The sequence below is a fragment of the Lycorma delicatula genome, chromosome 4, assembly GCF_047948215.1.
Source record: "Lycorma delicatula isolate Av1 chromosome 4, ASM4794821v1, whole genome shotgun sequence".
In the NCBI taxonomy this organism is placed as follows: domain Eukaryota; kingdom Metazoa; phylum Arthropoda; class Insecta; order Hemiptera; family Fulgoridae; genus Lycorma; species Lycorma delicatula.
The window spans coordinates 70,140,608-70,166,055 of NC_134458.1; the positions used below are offsets into that span (position 1 = coordinate 70,140,608).

Below are 25,448 nucleotides of genomic sequence, written 5' to 3' on the forward strand. Positions count from 1 at the left end.
TGGTAGGACTGGGCCCGCGCTTCTAGTATGCTTGGGTGGGCTCATTACGAGTGGGGAAAGCTGGCCATTCCACACTCCCAACCAATTCATCAGTAATACTCACAATGTCAGAACAACAGGTGTATCCCTCCACTCCGCATTGCATAATTATAAAATTTCTTGCTCATGAGAGAGTTCAAGCAACGGAAATTTTCCAGAGATTGACTACACAGTTCGGGGACCAAACACTGTAAAGGACTCTTGTGTTTGCCTGGCATAAAGAGTTCAAGGAAGGATGAGAATGAGTGGAAAATCAGAGACATGATTGCTGTCCTCTGACCAGCATTACAGACAAAAACATTTGCGCGGTTTGAGACATTCTTGAAGACGATCGATGGGTGAGTATCAGAAATTGCAGAGCAGGTTGGAATAAGTTATGGGGGGCTATAAAGCAATTATCACAAACAACCTAAAGCTCTGTTAAGTGTGTGCCAGATGGGTCCCTTGCCTTTTGATCGTAGATTAGAAGTTGAGACATTTAGAGGTCTATCAGAGACTTACAGCAAGGTTTGTGAAGGAAGGTGATGCATTTTTGAGTTGGATCATCACCTGCAATGAAATGTGGGTCCACCACTACACTCCCCAGCCGAAACAAGCCTATATGGAGTGGCGGTGGAAACGGGAGGCAGCCCCAGTGAAAGCCAAGACTCGACTGTGGCAGCTGGCAAGGTTTTTTCAACAGTTTTTTTACCAGTGAGGCATTTTGCTCGTTGATTTTTGGCATGAGTGATGCACAATCAATGCTGCTTACTACTGCGAGCTGTTGAACGAGGTGAGAGCTGCATATCGCCGCAAAAGACGAGACCAAGCAATTCGAGAAACCATCCTCCTCCACAACACCAGGCCCATACTGCAGCTCTAACGGTCTCAAAACTAGACGAAATGCATTGGACTCAACTTAATCATCCTCAATACAGCCCAAACCTGTCGCCCTGCGATTTTCATTTGTTTGGGCTGTTTAAAGAAGCTCTAGGAGGGCAATGATTTGAAGATGAGGAAGGCATGGAAGGATTCGTGCGTAATTGGCTCCTGATGCAACCAGCTTCATTCTACGATGCTGTGATAAAAAACCTTCCTTCTCGCAGCAAAAATGTATTTCTAAAGCAGGAAACTATGTAGAAAAAAAAAATATTTGCTTTTATTTTTCAATAAATTTAAAAAAATAAAATAAAATCCTGTTTATATTTGATTTACCCCCGTGTATAATAACACAACTATGTAATTAAATAACATATAACTGACAACTATAACTGAGGACCACTGAACCTCAGTGAATACTGATACATCTAATAATCTATTTATGGATTATTATAAAATATATTTTTTAAACTTAAATCACTGAAATCAATATATACAACTGATTATTTAATTTTCTTAAATACAAAAAATTTTAATGAAATTTTTTAAGTTAAACACAAATTATAAAATGCATCTGCAATAATAATTATTATAACATGGCATTAATGAAATAACATTATTAAAATGTACCATAATTTAAATGATCATCTGTATGCAGTTGTGACAATTGGCTGCATGTCAATAATACGTAAATTATTATCTTCAGGCAACCTTAATGTAATATTTTCACGATGTAATGCGTTCGGATTAATTTGTATAACCTGAGTTGCAACTGGTTTACTAGTTTTCTTTTTACCAGGTTGAACATCATTTGATTGTACATTGTCAATAATAACATTGCTATCTTTAAAACTTTCTACAACACTTTGTAATGTCACATACTGTTGTGTATCACTATCTGTTGCGATGCTTGTTGATTTCTCATTTATTTGGAAGTCACGTGCGTTTTCTACATCTATGCCTAATGTTTTTATTGCACTTTTTTTCTTCAGTCCATCATTCTGGGCAAGAGATGTTGATTTTTTTGTGGAAGAATTACAAAGTTTTTTCCTAAGATTTTGTCGAAGACCAGTCTCTGCTGACGACTGAAGTCTTTTCTTTGTAATGCCAGGTGGATTAAAAAGAATTACAGTAGCTGGTTTTTGTGCTAACAGACTGTGATCAGAAATAACTTTGTTTTGTGTTACAGGTAATGTTACATTAAACACCTGAGTTGTCAATGGAACCAAAGGATTTTCAGCATTACCTAGAAAATAGAGACACAAACAATAATATAATATAAAAACTAGTCTATCCATAAGAAGTCTGATTATGAACAAAATTTGTTAATTTAAAAAAAAGATCATAAATAGCAAACATAATTCATTTAAAACAGAACATACCTGTATTCGGGTGGATTTTTTACTAACTACATCAACACACCTAAAAAGAAAAGCACTACTTTAGTAAAAATCTTACCCCTCCCCCACCAATCTCTTTTATTCCTTGGAATCTATATATTATAGCTCCTTCAAAGTTCAAGAGAAATATTTTTAACAAGAATCACTTTAGTTTATTACACGTAAAAGAGAAAATCTATAGATACATTAGGAAGAAATTTCACAGAATTCATAGAATGCAAAATCAGGAGCTTTTTGGGGAAGATAATGAATATACCCAAATTTTGGAAACTAGATATTAGTTAGAATATAATAAAACCTTCATTCGTTACCTGAGCACAGCTCGAAACTGTAATTTTTCTGGGTTAAACTGCTAGTACACTGGAAATAAAACAGTACAGCCAGTTCATAAGAAATCACTAAACAAGATAAAATATCAACAGATTTCTAACAGTCTTTCCTAATTGCAATACTTTTCTTTTATAATAATTTTTTTAGTGCCACACATACAAGCATTAGTATGGCACTAATAAAAATCAATTTATATAATTCATACACATAGTTTAGATATATCACAACAAATTACTGACAAATTAAAGATGGCAACTTTCTGATTTAATACAGAGTAATGATGTGATTTCCAATTGAGCATGAAGCAACTAAAACTACTATAACATCTTTTTATCAGCTGTAATAATTGAGTACATAGTTAATTTTCTCTTTCCTGTTTTCATCATTATTTTATTACTTCATATATTTCTTAATGTTTTAATGTAAAAGGTTTTGAAGTTAGATATATTATAAATGAGTTTTATTGTAAGACTAATTTATTTATCATTTCTTTTAATTAGTTTTATTCAATCTTTTATTTAAATAGCACTCCTCTTTAGTAATATTAAATTTTTAACTTCAGTTTATTTTGTATGATTAAATTCATTTTATTAAGGGTTTTTAAGAATTACCTTAGTTTGTAATTTTTTATATATGTTCTTGAGCACTCCTCACTTTCTACACACAAAAAAACAATGAATGTAGAAGGTAACTAATTCAAATTTTATAATTTGTATAACTACTTTATTCTATGAAGGGAACTAAATATAGGGCTTACGTAATCTTAATAATAAAAAAAGGATTATGTAAACATGAAATTAAAAAAATTACACGCATTAAAATATAGTTAAAAATTTTAAATGAATTTAATTAGTATGTATATACTTGTGTCACATACTAATAAAATACTACTACATACAAACTAATGAAATCCATTTAAAATTTTTAATTATATCTTAATTGTGTGTAATTTGTAAAATTTGACTTCTAATAATGAAGTAACACTTTGAAAGCACTACAATTAGGTGAGTGTTTTTACCTTTTATTTGTACTGTACTGGTGGCTGTAATACATATATATAGGTATTATGTTGAGGCAACAAATATTAATGCAATTGACCATTATGAAATGTATAAACATATAAAAGCATAGAACAATGGCATACTAAATGGACAATTCTACGTTTGCCTAATTAAAAGAAAAAATCACGAGAATAGCAGCACCAGTTACTAATGATGGACTGAAAATCTTTTCTTTTTTTTTTTTTTATTTAAAAAATGTTTTATTACAATATTTTGGTTTGGATTGTTGATGGAAAGTTACTTTTAGAATAATATAGATATTAACTCCATTAATTAAATCCATTGGTGATGGAAACTTAACAGGAGAAAAATTTATTTTCTTCTAATACCTTAGATAAATGAATTATTGAAACCAGTTGAAATAGACATTAATCGTTAAATATGATGGATTCAACTAACCTTGTGCCATAGCCTGAGTGACAGGACAGTCTTTATGGGCCAGCAACAGTGTCTTAAGTTGTGCAACTTCTGCTCTAAGAGAAGCAACTTCAAGCTGGAGCTGTTGATTTGTATTCCCCATCTGTTCAGCTCTTCTTTCCAGGGATGCAACCCATGATTTGCGTTTTTCACGACAACGCATAGCAGCTATCCTGCGGTAAATAACGATAAAAATGTGGTATGATTGACAACTTCTTATCTATAGAATTATTATGGGTCATCTAACAGAATAATGACCCATTATTATGGGTCATTATTTTATCTTTAACCTTGTGGTCATATAACCAGTTTAAAAGAAAACAAAATTTATGAGAGACAAAAAAAGGATAAATCATTTTTTTATTAAATCTTTTTATCATATATTATTCTTTTGCACTGACCACTAAGAAATAACATATCTGTCTTTCTTTCATGAACAACAGTGTTGAACAATAAAGATCTCAAGTTTTTATAAGTGATGGTATTTTTTAATGAAGAATATCAATGCAAATATGCATCTAATCCTGTTAAGACAAGGTCGCCTTACTGGTACAAAGCAAATTTATGTAGCAGAAGAGCACCAAACCATAAACACTTCAGTCAGTTGAGAAACTGGTAATTTTTTTTAAACAAAAATGACCATTAAATGAAAAGAATAAATTCTTAAAACTGTTGAGCACACACAAACACACACACACACACACACACACACACACACACACACACACACACACACACACACACACACACACACACACACAGAGAGAGAGAGAGAGAGAGAAAGTGCGAAAGATAGAGAGAGAGAGAGAGAGAGCACAGTTCCTTTGTTTAACTGGAGTAGCTACCTACATGTTCCTAAGAATTAAAGCAAGCACTAAAGTTAAAAAAAGTTATGACAGTTATTATAAGCCATATTTATAAAAAAAATTATTAAAAGAAGATTCCTTAAAAAAATTCAACTTTATTTACTACTTTTACTTATTCATTAATTTATTATATTTTTAATGTAAACAATAAAAATGTCTGTTACTGTTAACAGAAAGTATCATTACATACACACATTTTCATAAAAAATGTACTTTTATAACAATGTATTTACAACTCTTACATTAATTAATAAACATTTTTTTTTTGTAGAGGAAAATAAAAATTGGTTCAAAATTCAGTCTGACTTTCCCAGTTTTGGAAATGGAGCATTGATAACTTACAATTTCCGCTGTACTTAGTTGTTTGATGTCACACCAGAATAAATAAGGTGTCATTTTGTTCAAAACACAGCGCTCCAGATTTTATATATAAAAAACAATTTTCTGAGCTATTACTTACCAAGACATCAATGATCCATAAATTTAAATAGCTGGCTGGCATTTTGAAATTTTGCACTGATAAAAATTGAACACAATATATTTCACGAGAATATCAAATTAAACATGTAATGTAATTTTCATTTTAAAAAGAAAATTTTAATTTGTTCATGAGAAATGAAATTATGTTTAAGAAATATAAAATAGCAGTAAGATGAAAAACAAAGAATTTATCGATAAATATTTATAGGAAATCTTTTGCTAATTTTAATATCTCACATCACTTTCCAAAGTTAAGCTATTTTTTGATGTCATAAAATGTATAGCAGACCTAGGCAAATGGAAAACTACTTTGATTACAAGCAATTCTCCAGCGAGTTAATTGTCTTTTTTCTTAACTATCCCTCTTTCCTTATAATTACCTTTTCTTTGAATAAGTACCATGGGAATTGCATCAGTTGCCACCCTGGTTTCATTTGCAATACCACATTTGGACTTCTGGTAGCAAAGGTAGTAGCAAACAAAGTGTTTACTAAGGCTCAATAGGTCAATGATTTTTAATATGGGACCGTTTTCTACCTGGAGGTCACAATAAAAAGCCAAATAGAGGTTGAGATGACTATTAGAAAGCTCACCTATTTCTTTCCAGAACCTTCCTTCTTTTATCTTCTTCTTCATCCTCTGAACTAATTAGACTGGAATTCCTTCTAGGCTGTTTTTCTATAATGTATTCACCTTTACGTGAAATTGGTATCTTAAAACAGAAAATGAATAAGCAAAATTAACAACAAAAGTACTTCTTAGGAACAGCAATTTTTTTTGTTTCAAATAAATTATTTAAAAAATATAATAAAACTGATACAATAAAGGAAGATTGCTACATACAATGACTACAAGGAAAATTTCTGAAAGTTAAGACAGTAAGATTCAAAGCAAGATGACAAGGTATTCCTCTAATCTGATAGCTCTACAGCAGCTAAAATCTTTAATCATATTTCATTAAGCTTATCTACAAAATTCAATACATACTAATGGCTAAAGACCTTAGTGACTGATAATTCATTTTTTCAGTTTGGTGAACTGTTCACTAGTTCAATTATCAAAAGTCATTCATGAATAAAATAATAAACTTCACTTATTAGTTTGTGGATTCTAAATTTATACACAAGTAAACTATTTTTCTATAAGTTTTTTACTAATAATAACAAGGGTGATTTTTATGGAATCTGCAGAAGGTTTATGTGAACAAGGTTAAGATTCATAAAATGATCACCATGTTATCTAGCAAATTAAAAATTAATTGAAATGTTAAAAAAAGACTGTGCAGAGTAAGATTAAATTATGTGTTACTAGCAACACTACTTACTAAAAATCAAAATTTTGGTGAGTGAACCTTGACAGTAGACTGGAAAGAATTTAAAAAAAAATGATGGACATAATAAGATGATCCTGTAATCTGTGTAAAGTATTACAAACTAAATCTGAGAGTACATGTTAAAACCCTAACAGTTAATAAGTTGTTTTGGCTTACCTTCTTTGGTTCAGTAACATGAGAATGACTTTTCTGAGAACTAGAATTCATACCGCTTGCAGGACATGAATTTCCCAGTAGTGCTTGTTTTAATTTCTGAAAAGTAATTAGAAATTCAGTAAACACAACTGATACAGATTATAATTACCATAAAGAAAAGAAAATGTTTTAATAAAAGAATGAATATTAAAATTAAGTAATAATATTAAAACAGTTCTTGTAACAAATTAGGTGTAAAATTACATTTTACCTAGCTTTACAGCAACATGGTTGCTAAAATTCATTTAGTAGTTTCCTCAACTTGATGCCAACTATTTATCTATTATATCTAAATTAGTGGGAGACATGAGTAATAAAATTACTTTCATAATATAGCAATAAAATTTCTTTCTTGCTGATGCTGGTGAATGAAATTTTCAATCAGATGAACACTAAAGACTAGTACAAATGCATTTAAAAATTTATAATTAAATTCTTGTGAAAGACAAAAATCCATTTTATAACTAATTACTATTTTTGTAATAACCTAAAAATTAATTAATTATAAAATTTCATTCATTGTCTTCTGTTCTTCCGTGCTTTCTTTTATGTCCTGATACTTATTGCTTCAAGTAATTATTTTTCTATCATTTATTATATAAATCAACTGGATTTTTAAAAAAATACAGTCTTTATTATGCCCCAGTAAGATAACAACTTTACTGAAAAATCCTGAAGGAAAATAAAAGTATAATAATAAATGTTTTAGTTTAAGAAGAATTAACCTGTAAAGAGTGATTTTTGCATCCCACTGCATAATGAGTACCTAAAATATATAACTATAAGCTGTGTGAAAAATGTGTCACAAAAAAAATGCATATATTGCATTTTAAATGCATGACTGAAGTAATAGTCTATTTGGTTAGCCTATCTCTGGTAGATTAATTGATTACATGATAAAACATTAATGAGTAGTTTTCAAAGTAAAACTTTTAAAAAACTCAGTAAATCTCTAGCTAAGACAGTATTCTGGTTCTAGACACCTTTGAGAACTGTGATAAGAAAAACAGATTTTGTTATTTAAGTTAGAGGAAAGGATGTCAAAATTAAAGATGTAAAAGTGAAATCAGGACTTAAATTTCAGTTTCTTAAAGCTGAACTAGGTGTCCAGTAAATTCAATCTTGCATTCTATTTTATTTTTCATTTACATCAATTAATTCTAGGAAGTAGTTTAATATGGGGTAGTGCTATGATATACCCAGACGATGTCAATCATTTTTTAACATTTACAGTCGGTATGCATTTAAGTAATAATGGACTAACATTAAATGGACAAAAAATTACTGAACTGCAGAATAAATACAATAAAAAAAGCAAAATATGAAAATGTATGCATTAATAACATGTTAAATGAAAATTTTTGCTGTAAATGTCATCTTACCTCCATCTTGAACACTCATAAATAGAGAAATGTTAAGGGACCAAGAAAAAAAATCACAGGAAAGATGGCTACAAGTTAAGAAGAATATTACAAAAACAACTGTGGAAGTAGAAAGCGTTATGAAGGAGGGGTGGTGGAATATAAAAGAAGATGGTAGCCTGCGACCCATTGCTTACCAACTCAGGTTATTGGAAAAAAGGAGAAAGAAAAGCAAAATTTTAGGGGCTATAACTATTTATCATGGGATAAGTATATGATTTAGGTTACTAGCATGGTAAAGTAGAATTTGGTGTACATACTTCAAGGAGAAATATTGTACTGAATGGTTAAATAAATTAAATGCAAGAGTTTATCACAGTTTCAATATGTAACAATTGGATATGGTATTTTCCTTCATTAGGTTCCAATCAATTTAGAAAAATGTCATTAGACTTCTGTTAAATACAACACAAGTAGAGCATTGGAGGGAGGTTTTCTCTTGTAACTTTTATATAGATAAAATATAAAACCTCAAAAAAAAAAATTAAGATGACCGATTGCAATATAAGAAATAAGCATGGTATTCATACCAACAAGATAATTTAAAATTATTTCAAAAGAAGCAACATTGCATGGCTAATTAGTATAAAAATATCCAGAGTAAAAGATTATAGAAATTAAAAAATCATTCAAAAGACCATTAAGACATTTTTATTTGATAATACATATTATTCAACCAATGAATTCTTTCTTCATAGAGTTAGGTTACCTATATTTCACTATTAATGTATTCATTTAGTGATAGTAATAGAAATTAGATAATAAATAGTACTGCATGCTAGTTTAAAGTTGTCATAACTCTTTGTATACTTCATTGTATTCCCAAGATTTAAAAAGAACCTTATGTCAAAATTCTTGTTTAATATTTTCTTCCTCAAGGTAAACAAATGGAAGGTGTTTTGTCTTTTTTACAGCGTGTATCTAAATTACTGTGTAAGGAGAAAGACTTGAATTCAGGAATTCATCAATTAAAATAAATTATTGAAAATAGGAATAAAAACATCAGCGTTTACAGGTTAAACTTCAGCAAAATTCAATTTTTTTTCAAAATAAAGTTATGTCTAATGACCAATTTTTGTAATTAGATAATATTTATATAAACTATTATATTACAGATATATTATAGTGATTATGTTAACAACTTTAAAATTTTTAACATACTTTCATGTTTCTTTCATTACTACAGCATGTGCTACTAATATAAGAAAACTTATTTCAGTTATGCAATACTGTCTTTAAGTTTCTTTTTGATAAGACTATAAATAAATGACAATCATGAATAACATATTCAATGTATAGTTCAGACATCAGCCACCTAACATCAAGGCAGGGACAAATTAAACCATCTCTTCTAAAGTATTTCAGTAAATTTTCATTTTGATTTCTATATACTGAAATGTTAGTGTCCTTGTTTAATAAATTCCATTATTTAAGACATGAACCTAGGAGTTCTGCATGTTAATTTGACAAATACAAGTCATAAATTTGGCCACTCAGTTCTGCTTGTGTGATGAGGTGAGGTTCAATATTTGATTCTTCTGGAATGTAATTAAAATCTATTGAAGTTGAGGATTCATCAGTTGAAACTTCTGGGGAATTATAAATTTCTTTCCAAGAAGTTGGAGCGATCGAAATTGGTAAATCAACACCATGAATTACTGGTCTGATAGCTGAACGAACATTTGGGTATACAATAGTGCTTTTATTGTTTGAATTGAAATCAGTAACATCTGTTAAGCAAAAATAGCAGTCGTCATAATGGTTAGTAGGCTCTCGCCAAAACATACGTACACCAAAAGGCAAATGCTCTTTTTTCTTTTCAACCACTAGGTTAGTTTAACGTAGCACTTGATGCATTCTATATGTGGACTCCAGGATTTATCTTGGTCTCCCAAGGGAAAGTGAAAATAATGTTTGTAAGCAGTTTTCAGCAGATTTGATACTATTTTTCGTTGACTTTTCATGGTGAATTCTCTACAAATGTAACAAACAATATTTGGAAAATTTTTACAAGCTCGATTTTTATTCCTTGTAAAATTCAAAATGTTTAAATAAATGACAGTAAACTGAAATACTAGAGAAGTACTTACTTAATTATAAATATAATTAAGTTTTAATTTATAAATACTTAATTACTAAAAATATATTAAAATTGTTTCACAACGGAATGCAATAAAACACACACCTACACACACAACTTAACAAATCTTAATGTTCAATAAAATAATACCAAAGTTGTTCTGTCATAAAAATCTTTCACTAAATTTATGGCAAATATAGGTCTACAGCATGCATCACAATATAAATCAGATGTGAATAAGTAAACATACAGACGTACTAACTTATTTATACTGTTTGTTCCAAGAATGAGAACAAAAAAAATTTAAGGGGTTGTAACTTAAGAACGTTATGTGATGGGTTGTTTCGGAATACATAGTCAGATTTAGCATATAAAATACTATACAGAACACCTCTCCCTTTTCATTTCCAAATTTTATGTTGAACAGAGTAATTGGTCATTTTATGAAATACTGAGAAAAATATACCATTTTTTCAGCTTGGTGTGTACGAAATGTGGGTATGTGAGTTGTGTATCATATGATACTAAATACAGATACAAAGAAGAAAAAGTACTCAAGAAATAAAATCTACAAAGAGTACTTTTAATTAAATAAAATGAATAAATGCAAAAACATATTACTTTAAAAACATTTGAATGAATACATACACTAACAGAAATATAAATTATATTATCAGATTAAAAACCACAAATTACTTACAAAAATGCTGGGATTAACTTCCTGCATAAGAAACGACTAAATTACGAGGTATAAGACAACATATAAAATATGAAACTGTAGTTTATAAAGCTTAAGTTAAAGACTGATTTTAAAATAGTCTTCCTAAACTGTAACTAAATCTGATATGATGTATGATAAGCAACATGAAAGTTAAACAAACATCACTGAGTAAATGGAACAACAGAAGACAATAAGTCTATATGTTTATTTATTCAAATTTATTGAAAAAATTTGAATTTGTGACAATGTAATATTAATCAAAACTAAACTGTCAATATTATTTCTTGTCTTCTAATATATCATCAGCTTCTGACACACCCCTCATATATAAGCAAAAGTTAAAGTAAGTAGCCATAAATAACAGTTAACTGAATAACATTGCAATATAATACTAATACATTTGTATAAAGCTCAGATACTTTATAAAGTCAAGATATTGAATAAAGCTCAGAATATATCATCACAATATTTTTAAATGTCATTCAAAACACTGGTCAACGGGGTTCAATTACAATTAATGAAATTGTCTCAGGAATAGTTTCTGAAAAATGGCTTTACAAGACAAACTACTCAACTGTAATCAGGCTTACAGTCTGTTGTTAACTAGTATGACCACAAGAAAAAAGAAAGTCTGTAGAAAATCAACCCATTATTTTAATCTGTATCCATGTATTACCAAAGAACTACTGAAGTGATACTAACAAAACTTGCATGATAAATCTATGTAAAATTGTTTTCAAATACTAATCATAATGCAAGAATTATGTCAACTAAATATGACATGACTAACTTTTTTTATAGCTACCAACAGAAAACCATAACTTTGTAAAAGTTTGACTTTTATCGATATCTATAAAACATCAGATACAATGCATTTTAATCATTTTTATAAGAAATTTGCTAGAAAACTTATATTTAAAAATTTTGATCTTAAATTTACAACAAGCATTCCATTTTCTCTAAAGGTTGTTTGTTTTCAGTAAAAATCTATACGTTAAGGGGTACAATTGAGCTTTGTTGGTAATGAACCACTTACTTAAAAACAATATGTATTATAAACCTTTCCTTTTCAAACAACGTTTCAAAGAAAATTCCAACTTTTTGGTCAGTTACAAATTTTCACAAAATGAATAATAAAAGAAACAACAAATTATTGTATAAGTCAATAAAATTAGTTTCATTAATTTATTGTCAATATCATGATTAACCTAGCCTTCCTTAGTTAGTTATCATTATCACCAAGACTCATATGTAATGAAAAATTGACAGCAAACGTCAGTTGGAGTACTGTGTACTAAGTTCTTGTTCATTATGTAAAGCCAATTTAATTGTAAATGAAAAATTAATAAAAGTTATTGGCACTAAAATAAACAGAACTGTAAAAAAAAGTCTCAATATGTGAATGAAAAGCTGTAGCGCATTAAAGAATTTATAACAAGAAATGTGCTCATAACAAACATCTGTACTTTTTCGACTTTGAATTTATTGCTTCATAACCATTACAACTTCATATAATTAATTTACATATTTACAAACATTATAAAAATGAGCAATAACAATTTATTCCTTTTTTTGTTTATTTATATACAATATATTGAATCACATATCATTATTCTAAGAAATTAATGAAATTACGCTTTCCATTTATAGACAATTAAATATTTGATAAATATAAACTGTTTTGATAAATATTCTAAGAAAGGATCTATTATCAAACAAATGAATCATACGATATGGAATATAAGAAATCTTTATTTATTTTTAAAACAATCTAAGCTCAATAATATCTCTCCCATATTTTTTTAAAATAAAATTGACTATTTTTTTGGCCTACTTTCTTGTCAAAAAATTACTTTTCAGATAGCAAAAAAGTATTATTCATCATTAAAAGAAAAACAGAAAAATACAAGAGATATGAGGGGCTAAAGAAATGCAACTCACGTGCCATATAATGTTAATGATGACTGCATTGAATGGATTCGTTCATTCACTTCACTACAACTTAACTGGTTAGTTTTTAAATTTTAATTACATGTACATTTGAAACAGTTGTTATATGCAGATTTTAAAAGGTTTGTTATTTGTAACTACAGATAAAAAATAAAGAGAGGAATAGTAAATGCCTTGTGATGTTAAGGGCCTGCAAAAAGAGGGTTAGAAAAATTTAATGTGAAAATGCAATTTTGCAAATTATTATTTCATAGAGTTGAATTAAAATTATTTTTTCATTTATTACTGATTCACTCTAATAACTCAGTCTGAAACTATTTGAACAAATAGAACCTTTTTAGCAATAAACATTTAGAATTTCAATTAAAAATTCCATATTACAATGGAAATATTTGTTAAGTAAAGTGCTACAGCAGTAATACTGTAATTGTTCTTTTTGTTCAGTGTTATTCTGTTCTAATATGTAATAATTTACTGTTGTAATACAAATGTACTTTACTGTACATTTACATTTAAAGTATATTTTACAAATGTACTTTAATCTGTGACTGAATTCAATGCTGTTAAAATACATTTTATCTAAATATTCAGAAACAATTATTTTTGGTGTTAGTGATTTAAGCAGTTATGACACACCACTTTGTCATTATGTTAGGGTCATTCAAGAGTTGTATTTATTAAAGCATATTCATTTTTAAGTGTATATCTGTGATGAATAATCCACATTTGTATGTACTTTCATTATACTAAATCTAAAAAATAATGGTAATTTTTACAGTACTAAAAGTAATAATACTGGGGTTGAAGTTGAAATTGCAATTTACAGTCTGATAGTGTTAGCAACTGCAATACTGACATATTTACATATCCAGACATATATTAAAACATTTTTTGTGATAGTGATGTAAGGAACATGCTACAGAAATAATGGACTCAATTTTTTTTACACCCAGTCTGTACCAGAACATTTTATTAGGTGAAAACTGTTGCAAATTAAGTTTATTCTAAGTAACGATACAAGCTAATACCCAGTGACAGTTACTTTTTTCATAATGAAAGATGAACCGAGTTTTGTGGTGAATGAAAATGTGAAATGTGGCTGCCCGACAGGGGTTTGAACTTAAAATCTTCTGGATGAAGTAAAAAAGGTGGCGTTTAAATGTGACAAGAAATCCATGCCCAAATATATGAAATCAATACCCATTAAGAGGTAACAGGTGACTACTAGCAGCATTATAAACAAAATTCTAATAATTATATATTAGATAAAATGAACAAATCATGTAAAAATATGACAAGTTTTCTTTCATAAACATTAAAAATTGATTAGTATATTGCTAAATTCACACATACACTACAAACACACCAACCTGTTTAGCCATTGAAGTGTTGTTTTTATTGCTCATACTATTAGGCAGAATATTTTGTTTTGCAGGTGCACTGTCAGCGTAATTTCCAGCTCGCAGAACAACTGCATTATTATTCACAGATTTTAATTCAGTATTTTCAATTGAATCAACTAACTGAAAAAAAAAAAAATACTGAATATATATGAAGCAAAATACATAAAAAATATTTATCATCTTGTGTTACATAAGCCATTACAGAATATCTCCTAATATAAAAAACCTTTTACAATCAATTTACTTAAAATTTATTTATTTACCCAAAACATTTTTAAATTTCACAGCTATATTATTAAACATTTCACCTATCTTTATCTATCCTCTCAGCTAATCATATCAAACTTGATAAATCTTACTTCCCTAAAATCATATGATATCATCTATACACTGCTTAGCTTAAATGAATGAATAATGCAAGTACAATTAAATTCTGCCTCATTAACACCTGCTACCAAAAGTGTGACTCACAATGAGCCACCTATTACAGTAGGATGGCGACAACAAAAATCAACATGCTGATCCAGCGATGTGATCATGTGTTTCCACTTTGTTAAAGAAAACTATTCCTGTCCATGGACAGCAAGGAAATTTTCGACCCGCACTTTCTTTTCATGATATTGTAGTAGAAATTGTACGAGGGTTTTGTTCACCTCAAGCACGGAAAGGCCCATGTATATCGGCTTGTTGAAATACACCTCTTTCTTTGCACACTGAATAGCACATAGAGTTTTGTTATAGATGATCCTATCCAGGAAATTCAGCTTACTGATGAGTTTCATCAGCCTTCTTTCGTAGGAAACCAATTCTATGTTGACCCTCTTTCTGACGTTCTCCATACATTTTCCTTCCGTATGTGGTGTTGTTCATCAGTTTAAGGAGGTCTTTTTCAAAATCGTTCCTGGCCACCTGGTGATTGAGCATGTTGAATTTAATGTAGCCCTTCAACCACGCGGAATGAGTGAACTACAACATCTTAAGAACTTTGGTCACCCAAAGCCCTTTTCTGATCAGCTGTTTTAAGATGAAAAAATGGCAGATATATTTCATCTTGTTCCATACCGTCAGTATGAATTTTGAGTGTTTAGAGATGGAGAGACCACATTCGTGGGCAAAAAGGGGAAGTTGTTGTGCATATCATGCAGGTACAGGAGATACTCAACATTGACTTTGAGAATGTATCCGATTAGACTGTACTTTGCTATTGACACAAAGTTTGCCAAGACATAATCTTGTTCTTCGGGCTTTATCCACCATCTTTGTTTGAAAGATGCTGGCTCAAGGCTCATCCTTACAAGCTGATGTTCAGATACATCACGTATTTGGATGGTTGATGAAGATCATATCTGTCACCACTATATGGATTGTTGGCTTACGCATGTTTCTTAACAGACTGAAATATCACCGTGAATGCCTTTTTCAAGGAACAAGCAGATGTCATCTGTGATCAACTCGAATTGGATCTTTGTTTTGTACAGCATTACACTGAACAAGAATCCTGGTAGTGTGAAATAATGCGCACAGTCTAGTCCATACTCCCTCAAACAAAGACATTTTACATTTTCAAAATCATCGGACAGGAGCAGTATAACACATTTAAGGTACAGATCACTATATTTGCCCAACATGTTTATTTTTTAAATGTCCCTACTCTTTTTGTGTGTTCGTCGTCCTCTTTGGTTATATCTGACACCCTGTAAGGCTGCTACAGAACCTCTTTCAGTGGAAGAGAGATCTCTTCTAGCATTTCCCACGAGGTAGTTTTCCTGTTATGGACAGACTCCTTTTCAGTAAAAATTCGGCTTCATTGAAAAAAGTTTTTAGCGGTTAAATTTAGCGGGAGGGCTTTTTACAAGGTAATCTAGACTGGAGGGCATAAAGCAGTGCACGTCGAGGTAGTGCAGGGAAATTCGGTCATTGATACTCTTTGAAAGGAGGAAATGTACTTTTCAGTAGATTTCGATATCAATGATCCTTTTCTCACCATAGTCCAATTCTCTAAGGATAAAATGAAAATCATGGTTGGAGCTGAGAACTAAATTGTAATTGTAAACCAGAAATCGAACTGAAAATCATAGTTGATGAAAACGGGGATAAACATCCTATTAACCCTTTTCAGGTTGCACTTATAGTACAGCGCTACCCAGTATTTTCCTGTGATGCGGCAATGATCTCTTGCTTGTTGGACTCCAGGAGTGAATCTCATGTTGCACATCTGACATTTCATGCCCGATTAAAAGGCATGTCTGTCTTCATCAGTGAATTCCATCAATCTTTGTCTTTGAGGATTCCAACAAATGGGGTGCTTCCTTTCTGTAAACAATAGGGATTGTGGGGATCATGTTTTGGACAGTCTCTGGTGTGGAAGGATGGACTATGAAATAAGACACAATAGTTCACAGGGATGTGCTGCTACATGGAAATGGTGTATGAACTTTTGGGGTTGGGGCAGCATGTTGAGATCAGTTTTAAGATACACTCGAAATCTTCTGCATACCAGACATCAGGTACTGGAAACATATGACTGTACTTTTTGAATTCCAATACAGGTTGAGAGCCATCTTCCTGCAGTTTAAGGAGTATGATTTTTGCAGGAGGGTTACTGCCAAATCTTTCCAGATGATCTTGTCATTTATATAATAGGTGAAGCACCTCTTACAAATTTTTATTTTACATATTTTTTCATCAACTGATATCAAATCAGCTTTTCAAAATTGGAAATGAAGCTAAAGTAATGGTGATCGCCATCAATCAGCAGCAGGAGATTGAAATGTCATGTTTTCAGCACCACAGAAATTGATCAGGACAATTTTTTTGTTCTTGTCTATTAAGTAAACGTTTACAATAAACATTGCTAATCTTTTCAAACTTGTAGATGTCACTCAAAAATGTAAAATTTAGGGAAGCAAAATTCTATTTTTCTAGCATGGCAGCATATCGCTGATTTATAAGATCAAGATTTTGCCCTTGCACGTACTTTCATATAATGACCCATTTGAAACAATAGTCGTCGTTATTCCTCACGTTAATGATGGCATGTTTGCCTGGGATGGATTTGGGTTGATGAATAAAACATGAACCTTTGGGGGATTGATAACATTTTATACTCACTAAGACACCATCAAAACTCAGCAATGTCCAGGCTCTCTGTTTCCCTTTGAAACTGAACTCTTCGCAAAGTAATGAGTCGAACGTGGCTTCTATGGGGCATTCAATATTGTTCACGTTGATTATCTCAAGTTTTTGATTTTAAAGTAGACGTCCCTGTACTTGACTAGTGGCTTTTTGTAGGAAAGCTCAATTACGATATTATATTTCATGGCTTCATAATGATCTAACGATTTCGTCAGTACGCTCTAATTTCCGATCTAATGATTCTGTTAGTAATGCTCTGATTTTCCTCTTAATCAAACCCAGAAGCAGCCAGATGTCTGTTTGCTTCGTTATTGTTCTTGTAGTAGTATGTGGTCAGGTAACAGTTGAACACCTTTTCAATCAGGGTTAATTGACCAACCTGATTGACTGAATCATCTTACCCTCTTCTCTGGACATGATCCTGCAAAAACAATCATGAATAAATCAGTGAACATTTTTGATCCGATATAGCAGCCGATTCAAAAACCACATCAAGTTTTGACTCATGTGGTTCATTAGTACCAAATTCTGTCACCAGTGTTGTTAAAAATGGATACATTTACTGGTGCATAATGTGCTCACTGTGTGTCTTGGTTTCATGATTTGCAGTCGGCAACTGTAGTTCAATGTAATTTTGAGTACAGTAGGGAGTATCCTAGTAGGCATATAATTTACTTTTGGTACTAAACCTTCATTGAGACAGGTTTTTTTTTCCTGACAGAACGGCCTGCTCTTCTTCCAGGAGGCAACCATAAATGGTATTGTTTACCTGGACATGCTTCAAAATTTTCTAATTCCTCAGTTAGATGATGATGATGATGACCAAGATGGATGCTATTACTATCAGCAAGATGGGGCACCACATCACTACTGCCTAGAAGTTCAAAATTTTCTTGATACTCTATTCCTAGGTCAGTGGATCAGTTGTGAAGGTCTAATTGCATGGCCACCTCACTTCTCAGATTTGACCCTGCTAAATTTTTTCTGGTGGGATTTCATTAAAGATCGGGTTTATATATCAGCATTGCCTGCCAATCATGTTGAGCTCAGACTTCAAATTAATCCCACAGCTGCAGAGATAACATCCAACTTGCTGACTATAGTCTGGAATGAAATCGACTTCAGCTGGGATGTATGTCACATTACAAATGGAAGGCTTAATGAAGCAAAGTGAATGTTGAGTGACAACTTGATGTTTTTCTATGAAATTAGGCCTCAACTGAATGTGTAAGTTATCTGAATAAATTTTTATATGGTTTTACATTTGTGAAGTCCTATTTGAATCACCCGGTATATTGCAACCATGTGACCTAGGGATCTATGAGAAGTTTTTACTAAGAAATAACTATTGGTCTACAAGTAGGAAATCTCACTCCAACCCAATTTATTCCCTTTTTGTATACACATTTTTATAAATGAGTAACTTACTTTGGTTTTAACAGAACTAGTGTCGATGCGGTAGTTACATCAGTTATAATTGTGACAATGTTTTGGTAGCATTGGGATTTCGTTCATTAAAAAACTGAAACAGAAGTACATGCACGCACATGTGTCAGCATACTGCACCCAAAAACCTCATACTCTCATCCTAAACTTGGCCCTATTGCTGAGACATAGCAGAAGGCAACCTCAGAAAAACTTTGACTTCAAAAATTAATGTTAAACAACTAATATGAGAGGATGAGTTAACCACTAGACAAATCTGATGGGCTAAACACAAATTTATTTTATTTAACTTATTATTATAATATTAAATGTAATAATACACATAAATATGAAGACTTATTTATCATAGTTATTTAGATGTGACCTGTGTTTTGTAGAGGTAGTCTACACAATAACTTGTACAGATGTTGATTGTACAATGTCGATGTTACCATATGATGGCAGAGGTAACAAAATCAGATATGGGTGAAGCTAAGAGGGGTCAAAAAACTTTTTCAAAGCGCTAGGACCAACTGTTTTTGATTCAAAATATTTGGGATTTTATCTGAAAATTCAGATTTGCTGGAACATTCTTGATCCAGTTGACAGAGTACAATTGATGCAAGCAAAATTTAGCCTTTAACACCTCATGTTTAAGCCTTTTATCAACCCCATTTGAATCTTGAAAATCGAACAAATGGTTGTGGATATATAAATCCTAAAATTTGGATTTGGTTATCACTGGTTGATCGGAAGTGTGTCTGTTGCATGCAATAGTCAGCCTTGTAGGGGGTCAAACATTTTTTCCAAGTACAAGGATCGACCGGTTTTGAGATATTTGGAATATTTTAACCAAAAATTCAAATTTAGAATATTTTTTCATATTTTGAGTTGCTGTTCAGACATAATACACACAAAATAAATATATTTGTTTTATTTAATTAAACACACACTCTAACACATACGCAAGCAAACGCACAAGTATACCCCAACTTCCCCTCTACATAATTGATGATAAAATAGTTAGGTTAAGTTAGTGTGTAGATGAGAGTCTTAATAGCCTGCAGGAATGACGTTGACAGAGGTTGTTGACCCCCATGCCTTCATGGGGGTCATGCCGCTGGTTGACTATCGCATTTCTTTAACCAAATCAAAACCAGGCGTCAACTGACTGTCAATGAAGCAAACAGTCATCGTATCCAAAAAAAGGGCAATCCTGCAAACTGCTTCAACTACAGGCCTATTTATTTACTCAACCACACAATGAAGATACTAGAGTCTCATTGATCTTCGGATCTGTGATATCAAGCAGCTGACCAAAACCACATGTGGTTTTGTCCAGGGTTGTGGCACAATCAATGCAATTCATACCACACTTCTGCTCATTGAAAAACACCAAGAGAATCAGAAGCCAGTGCACCTGGCTTTCCTTGACTTGCAGAAAGCATTCGACCAGAGTGCCAAATGACCTTGTCTGCCTAGCACTGCAACAGCACGGTGTTCCTGAGAATCATGGTAAGGTTGTGCAGTTGCTCTATATATCACCAACAAACTACATCCAAGCCACTGCCAGCAAGACTACTGATTTTCGTATCACTGTTGGTGTCCACCAGGGATCAGCACCGTCACCACTGCTCTTCGACCTTGCCATGGACTTTGTGGCAACTGATCTGCAGAAGCCACTGCCATGGACTCTACTCTATGCTGACTATGTTACGATAGCCAGCAACAACAAACACAAACTGCAGTCGTAAGTAGAGACATGGAATGACTAAGTACGACCTAAGACTCAACAAAAAGAAGACTGAATACCTATCAACAGACTCACATGAACCTAGTATAATCCAAATCAATGGCCAAGACCTGCCACGCACCAACTGATCCAAATACCTGGGCTCAATGCTTGTTGATGTTGGCTGACTGAAGGGGAAGAGGGCGACCAGTATCATATGTGATAAAAAAGCATACCCAGATAAAATTTATGTATAAAATTACCTTTGTATATTAAGTAAAAATTAGATTAGAGGTACTTTAGATATTCCTGGCAACTATATTATTTTTTTATTCCATTTAACTATCACTAATATATATCACTTCCCAACAGTAAGAGAATTGTAAAGTCTTTATGGTATTTTCAAGAATGTTATGTAGCATACCTAGGTTGTCTGAAAAGTTTTGAGCCTGACATAAAAAGGCATATTTTTTACAGTCAAATATAATTTTTATTTTTTAACAAAGTCTCCTTTAGTGAATACATTTTTTCCAGTGATGCTCTAACCTCCTTAACACTTCCAAGTAGTAGATGGTATCTTTCTCTGCAAAATAGGTGTTTACGTATGCGATAACCTCCTTGTCCTATGAAAATCTCTTCCTCCAAGGAAAATTTAAGGTTAGGAAACAAGAAAAAGTTGCTTGAGGCCAGATCTGGTGAATAGTCGACCAATTCAAAGTGCAATTTGTGAATTTTAGCCATGGCAACTGGCCATTGTCCTGATGGAAAAGCACTTTATTCTTCTTCAAATGTGGTAATTTTTTGCATTTTCTGCCTTCAGTTTGTTGAGTAATGATGCTTAATACTGTCCTGTTATTGTTTTACCTTTTTGAAAATAATTGACAAACAAAATTCCATTACTATTCCATAAAACAGTAGCCACCATCTTCCCAGCTGATGGAACCGTATTTGACTTTTTCAGAGCAGGTTTTACCCTTTGCAGTCCACTGTTTTGGCTGTTGTTTTGTCTCAGGAGTGTAGTGGTGGTTTCACGTTTCATCATACTGTTATTATCGACACAAAATATCTGACTCGTTTTGTTTAAACTGCTCAGCAGGGCCTTGGAAATATTCATTTGAATCTGTTTTTGGTCCAAAGTGAGCAAACACGGCACCCAATGTGCAGAAAGAGTAGGCATATCCAATTTTTCAGTTAATACATGACAAACACGTTCTTTTGATATGCTCATAGCCTCCTCTGCTACCTCTCTAACCTTAATTCATCAATCATCCAGTGCAATTTGGTGAACTTTTTCGATGATGTCAGTGGTGGTTGCAGTTTTTAGCCATCCTGAACACTCATCATCAACCAAGCTGGTATGACCATGTTTAAATTCAACTGCCCATCTTTTCACGTTGGCAAATAATGGAACAGAGTCCTCGTAAACAGCGTCCAACTTGGTTATAATTTGCATAGGTATATTGATTGCCTTTCAAATGCAAGTATTTAATCACAGCACGATATTCAATTTTTTCAATTTTCACAAAAACACTCACAATGACTTTCTCAAATGATAATCAAACAACTGAGCATCCAAAATGGCTGAAATTTTAGCAAGTACCTTTCAACGCATGCGCGGATATATTCCCTAACTTTTGTTGAAGAGTGCTGCCATCTTCATGATGAGGTTCAAAACTTTTCAGACAACCCTTGTATGCCAAAGAGAAAAGAGGAGAGTTATTATGGGAGATCTAAATAGCAATGTCATTTGTAAAATAATGATTACAAAAACTCAATACTCTCTATCATATGGTTTGAAATAATGTCTAATCATCCAACTAGCGATGAAACTTATTCTTTGTCAAAGATAACTTATATATTAACAAATTTAGATGATTTGAACAGGTCATATTTTATCTGATCCCAGGGCCTTGTTTTAGCAGTTAACAATTTCAAATGTGATATGTTAACTCCATTTATAAATAATGCAGAGAGTTGTCTAATAACAGATTAAACAAAAACTTAAAAATTCAGAACAGAGAATCAACTTTAGTAGAAGGTATAAGTAAAAAAGGGATAATCTTGTAAAATATATTTTTCAATTTATCTTGCCCACTATATTACAAGTAAATGAATAAGCTTCCTTTAAACAGTAAAATAAACAAAAAAATAATTAAAGGCTGCGTACTTATATGACAAAACATGTTAACTTGATACATATAAATCAAAATTCAAAAACTTAAAAAATGAAAATAAAAATAAATTAAAGCAATCCCAATCAAATTGTAATTTGAATAAAATTTAACAGGCTGAAAATAAGTCTAAAGGTTTAGAAAAATATGCAATCACTTATGTAAAAAAAATAGGGTCAAACAAAATGTTGAGCTCCGTTTAGGTGAACGGAAAGTCAGTGAAACGTTTGATGTCTGCAACACTGTCTAAAAGGTGATTCAATAATTAACAGAAATACAGTAATGTATTTCAGCAATATTGTTGATTTTTATAAAAAAAAAAAAAGATGCTAATGAACATCTGAGAAGACTGATTTAGAAATTAAACCAAAATTTTAACAGGCTGCATTAGCATTTCAGCTAATTGACAAAATAATGTGGAAAGATGCTCTGTTTAACTTAATTATTGTTAGCACTCCATCATCACACTTATTTTTAAAAACAGAGTTAATAATAATTTGGCATAAAATTATCAAACAATTTGTTTGATTTTGAACTTGGGTAAGCTAAATGAGCTATTTAAAAGTTATATATAAATACATATATATATATGTGTGTATATACATATACATATGTTACAGTAAATTTGATTAATCCAGTGATTATGTACAATTACCAGTGTTCCGTTCCGTGTCGAGCCGTCCGGTGCTGCGATCTAGTGGGAGTTTCGCTCATACTAGCATTCGGCGCTCGAATCTGATCCAAGGTGGTAACGTCATATTCTTAGTCCGGATGGACTTCATTCTTTGTTCGGATGAACGTTAGCTTTAATGTTTTATTTAATTTTATATTTTTTATTTTTATGTCAAGTTATATGTTATGTTACAATTCATGTCATTAACTTTCAAGACAACAATTCAATAAACCATTATTCAACAAGCAACAAGTCATTGTCTTCATTCATCACCTACAAATCTACAGTCCATACTCGCTGTAAAATCTACCAACCAGTGCATTTGATTAATTGACTATAATGTTGGAGAATAGCATATACAATTTGTATACTTAACATTAATTAGGTGAAGTTAGCGAGCAAAGCGAGTGTAGGTTATGCTGATATACATATGATCATCAGTAAATGTAATCAACATAACCTATGCTCGCTAACCTCGACTAATTAACAATAATGTTTTGATTATTTAAATAATAAATTCAATAATTACTCCTTATAGTCAAGTTATTTTAATATGTAAAATACGTTAACATGGAAAGTATGTAAAATGACTGGTATATTTAATAAACTGCTATATATTTATTAAATTCTCTAACACTGGAAGTGATTAATCAAATTCACCAGTAATTATGCACAATCACTGGATTAATCAAATCTATCATATAAAATATATATATATCAAGTGGTTTCTCCTTCCTGACATAAACTTGTTAGAAAAATCAAAATGCTGTTTCTTCTATAGCTGATTATATCTAATTTGTTTGCATGAGAAATGATTCTGTGTATAAGGTTTCTGGTCTATTTCTGGTTTTAACTAGATACTTATACATGGAATTACACTTTTTCCGTAAGGATTAATATCAACCTAAAGGTTAGTGTTTGTAGGATATATTTATTGTTAATCAATCATGTCTGTAGAACAGAACATAGTGCACAGAAATTACATTGCACAGTCATTTATAAAATATTGCAATATATAATTTGCGATGTTTCATCTTGCATAAAGCACATTTACATAGTCTCTTAAAACAATAATTAAACCTGCTTATTGGCAAATTTTAAAACAAATTATTAAAATTAAGTATTTTTATTAACATGTTTCAAATTAAATGGTTAGATTTTATACTATTTAATACAGTCCAAACAATTATGGATTAATCAAAATTTAAAAAGAGCAGATTACTTTAGTTGATAGGAAACTGAACACAAAGTTTAGTTTTTTATGTAATTCCTTTAAATATAATCCCTCAGGCAATCATCATTCTACCGCCTTCAAATGATAAGTAGCTGTCCTGCTGGCTACTAGATGCTAGATTGATGCAAAAAACAGAGCCAGGGTGGCAGCTGGCACAATTCCCATGGTACCAATACAAGGGAGGGAATGAAGCTTCAGGAAGGGGAAGGTAGAAAAAAGGAATATCAACTCAGACAGACTGATTACTTAGGGTAATTTATTGTCTTACCCAGGAAATATAGAGAAAAACCTATGAATTCAAACACTCGGTTTTCAATAATCAAATAGGTAATTTGAATTAACAAAATTGCATTTTGGTATTGGTTTTAAGGTTAAAAAAATTATTTGTTTAAAATATCAATATATAACACTAAACAAAGGAAGTAAAATGAATTTTTACAACAAAAAAAAAACTAAATATGTTTAAAAAAATAAACAAAACTATTCTAGTAAACATCACTACAAATACTCTTAAAAATACAAGA

General features: G+C 31.4%; 1 protein-coding gene across 7 annotated transcripts in view; it reads right to left on the minus strand.

Annotated features, from left to right (window-relative positions):
- Positions 1 to 1,383: 1,383 nt before the first annotated feature.
- The window catches only part of Atf-2 (Activating transcription factor-2), a 55,827-nt gene continuing 31,762 nt past the window's right edge, over positions 1,384 to 25,448 (minus strand). For 6 of the 7 annotated variants that reach the window (XM_075363293.1, XM_075363292.1, XM_075363294.1 and 3 more), the window contains 5 exons: positions 14,522 to 14,674; positions 6,941 to 7,036; positions 6,045 to 6,163; positions 4,088 to 4,278; positions 1,384 to 2,143 (listed from right to left, as the gene is read on the minus strand). In XM_075363293.1, the coding sequence (XP_075219408.1) occupies positions 1,542 to 2,143; positions 4,088 to 4,278; positions 6,045 to 6,163; positions 6,941 to 7,036; positions 14,522 to 14,674 (1,161 nt within the window). In that variant the 3' untranslated portion in view covers positions 1,384 to 1,541. Of the gene's footprint in view, positions 2,144 to 2,279; positions 2,320 to 4,087; positions 4,279 to 6,044; positions 6,164 to 6,940; positions 7,037 to 14,521; positions 14,675 to 25,448 lie in introns of all 7 variants that reach the window. The other variant, XM_075363298.1, reaches the window with a different exon arrangement.